This window comes from Hyaena hyaena, unplaced genomic scaffold, assembly GCF_003009895.1.
Source record: "Hyaena hyaena isolate Hyena2069 unplaced genomic scaffold, ASM300989v1 scaffold_795, whole genome shotgun sequence".
Taxonomy (NCBI): domain Eukaryota; kingdom Metazoa; phylum Chordata; class Mammalia; order Carnivora; family Hyaenidae; genus Hyaena; species Hyaena hyaena.
In genome coordinates this window covers 230114-242938 of record NW_024081425.1, presented here as the reverse complement: position 1 = coordinate 242938, position 12825 = coordinate 230114, and the positions used below count along the sequence as shown (strand labels likewise).

General features: G+C 37.0%; 1 protein-coding gene across 1 annotated transcript; it reads left to right on the top strand.

Annotated features, from left to right (window-relative positions):
* The first annotated feature begins 2214 nt into the window (after positions 1-2214).
* On the top strand, positions 2215-3366 carry NPY2R (neuropeptide Y receptor Y2). Its single transcript, XM_039219132.1, has one exon. It carries the CDS (start codon positions 2218-2220, stop codon positions 3364-3366), a length of 1149 nt encoding a protein of 382 aa, XP_039075063.1. The 5' UTR covers positions 2215-2217.
* Positions 3367-12825: the final 9459 nt, after the last annotated feature.

Genomic DNA, 12825 nt, shown 5'->3' with positions numbered 1-12825 from the left:
GCCAGAGAGACACAGGGAGTAGGTGGTGTGACCATAGCCCAGGGACCAGAACCATCCATTGGAAATGGATTCACTGTGGATGGTAAAGAGCCTGGTGTGGGGCTTGAACTCATGAAGTGTGACATCATGACCTGAGCTGAAACGAGAGTCTAATGCTAAACTGACTGAGTCACCCAGGTGCCCCTTAGACTAATTTTACATGCCTTTCTCAGTGGTCCTCATCATTACTACGACATTGGCTTTGTCCTTGATTTCTTACCACAATTACTTTAATAGTCTTGTGACTTGTATCACTTCCTCTTCTCCTGCTTCATTCATTCATTCATTCATTCATTCGCTTAACAATAATAATTGAGCATGTGCAAAATGCCAGGCATGATTCCACCCTAGTGTTGCTCGTATTTACTCTAACATGCATTCAGCAAACATTTAGAAACCTATGCCAGGAACCAGGATTTGTATGTGTGTGTGTGTGTGTGGGGGGGTGACAACAGGGTAAGGCCCTCACTCTCAGGCTCTTACCTTTTACTAGAAAGAGCCTACTCTGACATTAAAATGGTCGTCCTGAAATTCAAAGGTGATCATATCATTTCCCCCATGTCTCCAGATTGCTTAAAACAATATAATATAGTGGTTTCTAATATGAAATTCTCTTTTCAAGTTTGTAAAAACATCCAGAGCTCAATATCTTAGTAAGTTTTGAATGTATTCACAATGACAAAAAGCTGCTGTCATTAATTCTGAACCTTTTTAAAATAAATTTGGTTTTTATTAATCATAATAGCATCTACCTACATTAGTAGGTGAGTCATATTTATTCAGCCCACAGACAACGCCTGGTTGGGCCCTCAGCTCCATTCCTTCCCCTTCCCCTTCCCCTAGAGGGCTGACGCCTGCAGACTATATTTTCAGGCTCCCAAGTCATTGTGGTGCTTGGCTGAGTTTGGTCATAGGAGGCATTGGCAGGTAATTAGAGGGTACAGGAGATGCCCTGTGTCCCTGTATTCTTCTCCCTTCCTCACTTCTGGACAGTGCCTCAGTAGCCCCTCCCTGGATCTCATTCCCACAGGACTAGTCCATAGTGATTTTATTTCCACTGGATAGCCCTGGACCCTAGGTACTTGGCATTTAATTTTCCCTCCCTTACATTCTTGAATAGGTTCACTTTTGCATGATCTGCTGACACCATGCCTACATGATTTCATTAATTTGCTTGAGATTCTCTTTCTCCCCACCCCTCTCTCCCTCTTCCCCTCCCCTGCTTACACTCTTTTTCTCTCTCAAACTAAATAAATAAACTTAAAAAAATATCAGTCTGAAGGTTCTTTTAAATGCGGAGGCTAAAGGAGTTGACAAAGCCTAGAATGGTTTCCTGCTTTTTAACCTTCCCCATGGTGTAATCAATGGGGATAGCATTTACTGAAGTAGGGCATCCAGAAAGAAAAGTCTTGGGAACGTGTGCTTGGGGACGAAAAGTGTCAAAACTTTTATATTTAGAGGTTAGAGAGAGAGATGTTTCAGAGCTGGACATATTTTTCACGTAGATCCTGTGTGGGATTCTGTTGTGTGTCAGTAGGAAGTTTATTTCAGATCATCAAAAAAAGCAACCATTTTACACGGGCTACTTATTTTAACCCTAACCCAAACACTAGAAGAAATGGCTATAAAATGGAACGTGCTCAGTTTATATTTAATAGGTTATACTCCCAAAGTCCAGGCATCATGCAAAGGGTTTTAATAGTTTTCTCTTTTCTGTGTCATTAGTTGCTATATTTATAAATTTGAAGCATTTAACACATTGAATGTAATTTTCTTTGTATATCTTAAAATTGATGTGAGGAGTTAACAGAAATTATAACATTAATTGGTAAAGCTTCTAACCTTTCTCCCACTTAAAATAGATTGACTCAATTTGGTAGCATTCACACTAGGTTTATGTCTGCACTATACATATTACATTTTACCACTATAATATATATTTCAGGGACCTGCTTTAATTCATCCGTATTTGTGGATAGACTATTAATGGTTCTGCTTTATTAAAATGTTACACTATGTGCAATTTCAGGGATCAGGGGACAGGTATTTTGAGCCCTAAGCAAAATGAAACCAATCCATCTGTCATATTCCTTTGTGTCACTTTTGTATTTTCCTTGTTCCATATTTCATCTTCTCCTTTTTTTTTTAAATTGTAGATTCTTGTGCTAGGTGCTAAAAATGGGCCCAGTTGGTACAGAGGCTGATGAGAACCAGACAGTGGAAGAAATGAAGGTGGAGAAGTACCATCCACGGCAAACCACTCCTAGAGGTGAGCTGGCCCCTGACCCCGAGCCAGAGCTAATAGACAGCACCATGCTGATTGAGGTACAGATTATCCTCATATTAGCCTACTGCTCCATCATCTTGCTTGGGGTAATTGGAAACTCTTTGGTGATTCATGTGGTGATCAAATTCAAGAGCATGCGCACCGTAACCAACTTTTTCATTGCCAATCTGGCTGTAGCGGATCTTCTGGTGAACACCCTGTGCTTGCCATTCACTCTTACCTACACCTTGATGGGGGAGTGGAAAATGGGTCCTGTCCTGTGCCACCTGGTACCCTATGCCCAGGGCCTGGCAGTACAAGTATCCACAATCACCTTGACAGTAATTGCCCTGGACCGGCACCGTTGCATTGTCTACCACCTGGAAAGCAAGATCTCCAAGAGAATCAGCTTCCTGATTATTGGCCTGGCCTGGGGCATCAGCGCCCTGCTTGCAAGCCCCCTGGCCATCTTCCGCGAGTATTCGCTGATTGAGATTATTCCCGACTTTGAGATTGTGGTCTGCACTGAGAAGTGGCCTGGTGAGGAAAAGAACATCTACGGCACCATCTACAGCCTTTCTTCCTTGTTAATCTTGTATGTTTTGCCTCTGGGCATCATATCTTTTTCCTACACTCGTATCTGGAGTAAACTGAAGAACCATGTCAGCCCCGGAGCTGCTAACGATCACTATCATCAGCGAAGGCAAAAAACGACCAAAATGCTGGTGTGCGTGGTAGTGGTGTTTGCGGTCAGCTGGTTGCCTCTCCATGCCTTCCAGCTTGCTGTTGACATTGACAACCAAGTCCTAGACCTGAAGGAGTACAAACTCATCTTCACCGTGTTCCACATTATCGCCATGTGCTCCACCTTTGCCAACCCCTTTCTCTATGGCTGGATGAACAGCAACTATAGAAAGGCTTTCCTAGCAGCCTTCCGCTGTGAGCAGAGGTTGGATGCCATTCACTCTGAAGTGTCCGTGACATTCAAGACTAAAAAGAACCTGGAAGTAAAAAAGAACAATGGCCCCAATGACTCTTTCACAGAGGCTGCCAATGTCTAAGTAAGCTCTGGTGTGAAAATACGTAGATGAATTCTGACCAGAGCTAAAAATCCAGTTGAGAAGGGCTCCCAGGTGCATCCTGATTTCCCATTTTAAGGAGAAAAAAGAGGATCTGAGTGCAAGCATCTGTAGGGTAATCTGTGGAAAGAAACCTGGTTGGCAGAGCCAAGTGGAAAATACTCCTATTCAAAGATAGGACAATGAACAGTTTGCTTACAGTTGCTGAGAGGATAGGTCAAATTATGAGTAAAAGCAGAGAGGAATGCTTTTGACTATTTCTCAGAATGAAAGGAACCTGAACAAGGAATCGACATGACATCAGCATTGCTAGAAGGTGGTGGCTAACTAACAAGACATCAGCATTGCTAGAAGGTGGTGGCTAAATAAATTGCCCTTCGAATTCTATTAGGGCGTAGACTGAACGTGATGTGCGGCTCACTGCCCCCTCATCTGATGAAAAGACTACCCAACGCCAATTTCCCTAAGGAGCTGCAAGCTCTTCTGTATTGTATTTTTTTTTTAATTATTCCTCCTATGGACTAATCTTTCAGGGAATGTTACCAACTATTTGAATGACTTCCAGGAGATAGACTGAAATTTGCTATATAATTAGTATTTTGGTGAGTGATGAGAGAAATCTTTAACACTGAGTTAATGAGGTGTTCTTAAAACCAAATACACATTTAGTGAAAAGTTTCTCCAACTCAGAATCAAAGGCTGAAATTCGCAAAGTTTTAGAAATGTAATCCATCCCTTCGCTTCTCATTTCAAGTTGTTGAAATGCTGCTTTATAAAGATACTATGTGACAAATAAGCATACAACTCAGTATGTTTAACCATAATCATTGCAACTTTTTGAACATGTATTATTCCCATGTTGGAGCTGAATTTGTGTTCACTAAAATTGATTCAGATTAAGAAATAATTTTTGTGGCATATTGCCACATTTTGTGGTTATTGGTAAAGAGTTTTAGCACAAATACATAGCTCTATTGTGTTTACAAAACACTGTAGTGTTATTTTTTGAAATTCATCTTCCTATTCATGATTAATAAAACAATATAATTTCATAAAAATGGAACCCATCTGGTAAGAAATATTAAAAACACTGCACTCATTCCACTTTGCAAATGTTCTATTTGGACCAATTTCAACATAAATTATCCTCTTCTCAAAATAATTAGCTATGTATTTTTGGATAACTTATGAATATATACATAATAAAATTTTACCTATAAATAGTGGAGTGTAGATGCGATAGTACTCTACATTGATTGATTTTTGTGAATACTATTTTTATTTCAATAGTACTCAGTCATAGATGTTTAAAACCCTAGTATGCTTATGAAAAAACACAGATGTTAAAATAGTTGTACTTCTTTGGACGCTGTTGAAGAAGTTTCATTGCAATCATATTTTTGTCAGTATGACTGAATTTGGGAATAGAGTTCTTAAATTTTAAGAAACTTCAAAATGAATATTACATGAGCTTTATGAACTAGAGAGTTTAATTTTATGGATATGCTTAAAATTCATACTGTGGCACTTGTTCAATTATTTCTGACATACAAGTAAAGCTCTTGAAGTGGACTGTACCTTGGGAATACTGAAAAAAATGAAAACAGTGGAAGACCAATTAAGAAGCCAACAAAAACATATATATATGTAATATATCATGTAATGGATGACTTCATTTTATGTTTGACTTTATTTACATGGCTGTCCAAGAAAAAATGTTTTGTCCTTTAAATAGAAATTATTTTGCTTAAGATGCTAAAGGATGATTGTAGTTAAAATAGTTGGTTTTTTTTCCCCTCTTGGAGAATTCTTACCCTGTAAAGAATGTGTCTATTACTGTATTGTCAGTTGTAGTAGTAAATTATTAGAAGCAATGAATGATCCAATTAATATATGTGATCTAATTAATTCTGTTAACTCATTAATTAAATATCTTTTTATGTAGTGATTTTATCTGTTGAAATAAAAGACATTGATAAATTAGAGAAATTGTGTCATATTTTATATAGAAGTTTCTGTCCAAAATGAAATAGCCTCTGACACAACCAAAAGAAGGAAAATAATGGTGGCTTCTAGGCAATTTAGCTTTCTGTCTTTTCTGTAATGAACATGAGTCACTGGATTCACTCCTATGCTGCAGTTGTAGCCCATATTATGACAATGTTTGAATCTTTAAGACCAGACCTTTCTTGTAAACTTCAAACCTGTGTCTCTGTCAGCTGACTTGACATGTCTACTTGGGTGTCTGTCTCATCAGCAGATTAAATCCAGACACGTCTAAAATAGAACATGCCATTTTGATCCACACCCCAGCCTCACCTCCACTTTGTTTTCCTGTATTTCTATCCTAGTCATGACACTGCTATTTATTCATCTAGTTCCCCAGTGCCTTTACTCTGAGGGTCACCCATGACTCTTGTGTCTCTTTATTACACATGTCCGATCAATTCCTGCAGTTTGTTCTGATTTCTAGATGTTCCTTGAATCAGTTCATTTTTCTTCATTCCTATGCTCCCCACCATAGTGCAGGTTGTGATTACCTTCCCAGACCTGTATTATCTCTCATTTGGTTTAATATGCAGCTTCCTAATTGGTCTGTATATTCATTCATCTTCCTATCAAGTCCAACTCTTACCTCCTAGCCAGAGTGACTTTTCAGTACCTCATGTTTTATCAAACAACTCTTCTGATGAAAACTCTCCAATGTCCCCTCATTGTTGTTATGATAAAAATCAAAATTATTTTAAGATTTGGAAGGCTCTTTAGGGCCTGACTCTACCTCTGTGTTTATCCTTGGCAAATTCTCTAATCTTTGAGATTAGATTTGCTGCTAATTTTTAAGCGTTTGAGGGCAGGGGACAGGGACTGGGTGAATCATTGTGATACCACAGGTACTTGCAGCTTCCAACACCAAGTTAGTGATCAATAAATATCCCTCAAGGAAAATAAGTCAATGAATCAAGGACATACTAAAGCCAAGATATGAACATAGATCTTTAAAATTGTAACCCATAAACATTTTCTCAGTTTTATTATACAACTTGTAAGAAAGTAGGGTTTTAGCCATACAGGAGTTGAATAAAGATGCCTATTTGTTCAGGAATAAGTTTTTTTTTTTTTTTCTGAAGGCCATTAAGTATAGACGCTGGCATAATTGAAAAGCATTCTATATATATACAGTCCATTTAGGGTTCACTCAAATTATCTAGAACCTTGCACAAGGGAAGTATGGAAGGGCCAGTGAACTGTACTAATCAAGATTCAGATAGCGAAAGTGAATCCATGCTAGGTATTTATAGCAAAAAGTAATTTAATATAGTAAATTAAAATCTTGCAAACCTACTGGAAGAGCTGGAGAAGAGAAGGTTAAGAAAAGCTTCCACTGGCCTTGAGGAAACGAGGAAGCACATAATTGTCTGAAACCACTGCTAATGCCTACAACAGAGAGTGGACGATGCATAGGAAAGACTATAGGTTTCTGTATTAAAATATCATTGCATCCTAATGTTTATTGATAGATGAATGACACACACACACACTGGAATACTATTCAGCCATAAAAAGTAGTGAGATTTTTTGCCATTTGTGACAATATAGATGGACCTGGAAGTATTATGTTAAATAAGTCAGAGAAAGACAAATACCATATGATTTTACTTATATATGGAATCTACAAAACAAAACAAATGAACAAACAAAAAGCAGGAGCAAACCCATAAATACAGGGAATAAACTGATGGTTGACAGAGAGGAGGTGGGAAGGGGAGTGGGCAAAATGGCTGAAGGGAAGTGAAAGATACAGGCTTCCAGTTATGGAATGAATAGGTCAAGGGGATAAAACATATAGTACAGGGAATATGGTCAATGATTTTGTAATAGCATTGTATGATGACAGATGGTAGCTATGCCTGTGATGAGCACAGGATAACATACAGACTTGTCAAATCACTATGTTGTATTCTGGAAACTAATGTAATGTGTGTCAACTGTATTTCAATTAAAAACAAATCTTATTGCTTCCTGCTAAGCCCACAATCCTGCCCACCCCTGCCATAGATTCAATAAGACCTTTTGCTTCTCTTTTGCATTCCAGAATTCATGTGAGAATCTCTTATTTGTGGAATATAATGTTAGCCTTGCTGTCAGGAATTTGGGGAAATGTAGTTCTTAGGTTTCTAGCCCCTAAGAAACAAGGGGAGCACGGAAGGGAAAATATGGTGCTTGATTGCTATCTGACCATCTGGCAATCTTGAGAATTGCCCAAATGGTATAATTTCTAGTTTCAGCCTCATCCCAGGTTCTTCAGAGTTACAATGATGCATGTTAACTGTATCTTTTCTTTCCTTTTCTTTTTTTCTGTTATCAAGGCCAGTGTGTTAAAGATACTCTTTAAAACTGCCCCATTAGTACAGGTGAACAAGGAGTAAAGTATAAGGAAAGACCATTTTCTTCCTATGGTATGTTGATTGGACTGGAAGAGGTAAGAATTATATCAAGATTTAATGATCTAAAGTCCACAGAAAAATATAAATTCTTGATTAACTTCCTAAGATGAGCAAAAGAAATGATGCCTCAGGGAGTAAATAGTCTTTGAAATTTTCAAGTTTATAAAGGATGAAATATTGATATATATGGCTAAAAACACAATGGATTTACTTCTTCATAGGAAAATAGAGAACCTAAAGAAACAACACGATAGTAAAGAATGAAAACATCTTCATGATTGTGTCTTATGACATCAAACAAAGGTAGGAATTTTATTAAACAAAGGGTCACTGAAGATTGACTTGTGAGTACTTATAAAAGACACCTGTTGGATCACTGACCTTTTTTCTGCATGTTCCACTCGACAGGTATCCACAGACTTCACAAGTTCTGGATATGCGTGGAAAGATGTAGGAAAGTTATAGGAAAGATGTACTGTGGGTTAGACAATTCACATGTAATCTGTAACTCCAACTCTTTATTGTTAGTCTGTGAATATGTAACTGAATGGAAATAAATGAAAATGACTAACTCTGAATCTACTGTCCTTTATAAGCAAATCATTGTCAAGCAAATCAATGTCAAACATTTTTAAAATGTTTATTTATTTAGTTTGAAATAGAGAAAGGGAGAGAGAATGAGCAGAGGAGGGGCTGAGAGAGAGACAGAGAGAGACAGAGAGAGAGAATCCCAAGCAGGCTCCATGCTGAGCATGATGTGGGGCTTGATCCCACAACTGTGAGATCATGACCTGAGCTGTAATCAAGAGTCAGATGCTCAATGTACTGAGCCATCCAGATGCCCCATCAGTACCAAGATTTAACACTTTAACAAATTATTTGCCAAGTACCACATAGCTTGTCATGATACAGGCATGTGTTAACACATTAAAATTTACAAAGTCTGCATTATCTTCTCAAGAAATGAAGGAAAAATCCCAAGTGAATATTTTTTGTCATTATAGTTGAAGACAATATGAAACAGATAATAAGAATCATGACTTTATACTTTAAAAAAAAACCAGGTCCCAACAGCTACTTTTTTAGTGGATATAATTAGTATGAGTGGAATTTTGGAACTGTAAATACTGTGATGTGGTGCTACTTTTATGCAAAACACAGTGGAGCATATATGTTGAACAGTTGTGCTACTAGGTACTCATCGCCTGTACTACGATATTTACCATGTCTTATTAAATACACTTTGCCCACCAGCACATTCTTAAAGACAGTTGCATGCTTGTGCCTGGCAGAGAACTCTTGTGTTAAACACATTAACATCATTTCTTATAATAGGTTTTGTTATTCCCAAGCCCATGTGCCTCTCATGGATTCTTTCTCTGATCATCCTCCTTCCCAGTTCTGTTTTCCGTTGCCAGAGACTGGCTAGAAGGACGGGTGACGCAAATGTAAATTCAAGGAGCAGGTAATGACTTCCATGATGCATGAGAGGCCCATAAGTTTGTCTACATCAGACGAGGCTTAAAGCTGAATCTAGGAAGGTCAGAGCAACAGCCAAGTCCCAGGGAGTAGTGTCTATGGAACTAAATGGCAGCATCTGGGCAGGGATTGGGTGAAACAAGGAAGAAGGAAAGCTGAAAAGAGAGGGAGGCGGGAGCTAAGTAATGGCCGCACCACTGGATCTGTAATGCTGAGCGAAGCATCCTGGAGCAAGGCAGAAAATCTTAGACAAGCATCTCCTTACGTGGATTGTGTGTACTTGCGAGACCAACAGTGACTCTTTTTTTTTTTTTTTTTTTTGCTATACCTTTAATCTCAAGATTTACTTATTCTTTTTTTTTTAAATAGTTTATTGTCAAATTAGTTGCCACATAACACCCAGTGCTCATCCCCAAAGTGCCCTCCTCCATGCCCCCCCCCCCCCCCCCATCCATCAGTTCTCAGTTTTTGTCAGCATTCAAGAGTCTCTCGTGGTTTGCCTCTCTCCCTTTCCCCCACCATTTCCCCCTTTCTTCTCCCCCTTGGTCCTCTGTTAAGTTCCTCCTAATCCTCCTATACGTGCAAACAGTGACTCTTTTTAATTAAAATCACCTGCAAGCTCTCATCATTCTCTAGAAGGAAACATTTTAATTTAGTCATTAATATTTTTTAATTAAAAATTTTTTTTACGTTTATTTATTTTTGAGAGACAGAGAGAGACAGAGCACAAGTGGGGAGGGGAAGAGAGAGAATGAGACACGGAATCTGAGGCAGGCTCCAGGCTCTGAGCTGTCAGCATAGCCCGATGCAGGACTTGAACTCCCAAACCGTGAGATCATGACCTGAGCCAAAATAAGATGTTTAACCAACTGAGCCATTCAGGCGCCCCTAGTCATTAATTTTTTTTAACAGCCGGAAGTTCATTCATTCAATAAATGATTAGGTAATAAGTTTTTTGAGACTTAAAATAGTAAATTTTTGTGATCATTGGTTCCTGCTTTTTACCAGCTAGGGATGAAATGTATGTGAGATCATGCTCTAGCAAGTGTCTTCTTGTTGTTGTTGCTGCTGCTGCTGCGCTTTTTCCTGTGGGGAGAGGGAGACATGGAGGAAAAGTAAGGATGGTGGGGAAAGTTCACATTTTTTTCTTTTAAGGTTACTGCTTAAAGAAACGGGACAGAAGATCACCAGTATTCTTCTGTCTCTAAATTGAGTAGATCAAATGGGTACTGACTCACTGGAAGATTTCTTGAGTTTCTGCAGCATTGTTGAGAAACCAACCAGCCCCTGCACTCAGAATAAATCCCCTACTTTCATAATTTATATTTTAATTAAAATAAAATTCACAGTTATATGCACAGATTAATTCTTTGAGTTTTGACATCGAGATATGCATATGATCACTTATGTCAGTCAAGAAACAGATTTGTCATCACTTCATGTCCACTTCCAATCAGTCTCTGCCCCATCCTTATAGCAACTATTGTGTTGATTTTTGTTGCTATAGATTAAGTTTGTCTCTTCTTCAACTTTATACACTTGGAGACATAGAATATGTATTGTTTGGTATCTGGTATCTTTTACAGAATACAAGGATTTGGAGATTCATCCATGTTGATGTGTATATCACTAAGTCATTCTTATTTTATTGCTGGGTCGCATTCATTTGTGTGAATACAGCCCAATTTATTCATTCGTTCTCTTGATATATGTTTGGATTATTTCAAGTTTTGGCCTTTAGGGCTAAATCTGTTATAAATATTCTTTCCTAAGTCCTTTTGCAGACATATATTTTTATATTCCTTAAGAAAATTTAAAAAATAGCTAAATTACTAGGTTATAGCATAGGTATATGGTGAGCTTTATGAGAAATAGCCAATGCACTTCCCAAATGGTTACATTCCCACTTGAAAAATTTGACAGATCCAGTTGTTCAACACGTTCGTAACACTTGATGTTGTAGTGTGTCTATTTTCTTCCTTTGCAGTGGAAATCCTATTGTGCTTTTGATTTGCATTTCTCTGATGACTAATGATGTTGATCACTTCTCGATATGCTTATTCATCATTCATATGTCTTCTTTAGAGAAGTGTCTATTTACATCAATCGGCCAGTATGTAAAATTGGATTCAATAGTTATTGTAGTTGTAGTTGTTGTTGTTGTTTTGAGTTGTAGTGGGTCTTTATAAATTTTGTATATACATAATATATACATATATTATATATATTTTAATTCTCCTAGATACATGTATTGGAAATGATTTTCTACAGGTTATGACTAAAGATCTTAATTTTGATCAAGTTCACATTTTTTTTCTTTTAAGGTTAGTACTTTTTTGTGTCCTCTCTGAGATCTTTGTCTACCTGTAGGCCAGAAAGATATTGTGTGTTTTCCAAGAAGCTTTAGAGTTTTAGCTTTCACATCTATGATATGTCTCAGTTAATGTTTGTGTTTATTTACTTTTCATATATTTATTCAATTCTCCTGACACCAATCATTTGAAAGGCTTTCTTTTGCCATAGTCATTGCCTTCACATCTTTGTTAAAATTTAGTTGACTGTTTATGTTTAGAACTATTTCTGGCTATTTTATCCATTTGCTCTGTTTGTGTATCCTTTTACCTATACTAGTATCCTAAAAATCTGTTAACTATGTCTGTCAAATATGTTATTCTTTTGCAATATTAGTTTGACTATTCTCAGATCTTTGTATTTCCATATAAAATTTAGAACTAGCTCATCAATTTCTATAGAAAAATACTCTGGTATTATAATTGAGGTTATATTAACTCTATAGATCAATTTAAAGAGAACTGTCATTCTAACAATATTTTCTTTTAGTATCCAAACATGGTATATCTCTTCATTTGTTTGTATTCTTTAATTTCTCTTAATATTCTATTCTTTTCAGCATAGCTATCTAATATATCTCTTGTAAAATTAATCAAGTATCTTATGCTTTTAGATGTTATTAACATTGGAATTGTTTTTTTAATGTCATGTTCCACCTAGGTATTGCTAGTATACAGTTAATTATTTTTAACCTTTAAAACTGTGCTTATTAATTCTAGCAATATGGTGCAAGTTCCTTAAAGTTTTCTGTGTAAACAATTATGCCCCTTGTGAATGAAGATAGTTTTCATCCTTCTTGCCAAATCTGAATGCTATCATTTCATTTTCTTGAATTATCTGCACCGGCTAAGACTTCTAGTAAAAGATGTGAATAGATGTGGTGAATAGATATGGTGATAGTATCTTTGATGTGTTTTCAACCTCTGGGGATGGTTGGGTGGAAACATTTGATATTTGCCCATTAAGCATGATAATCATAGGGGTTTTTTGTAGGTAACTTTTATCAGATTAAGGAATTTATCTTCTTGTTTTAGTTTGCTGAAGTTCTTTTTTTAAAAATTCTGTATGAGTTTTGCATTTTCTCAAATAATTTTTCTGCAGCTGTGAAATACCTTTGTACTTTAATGTTATGAATTTGAATTATATCGATTGAGTTATTTTTAAT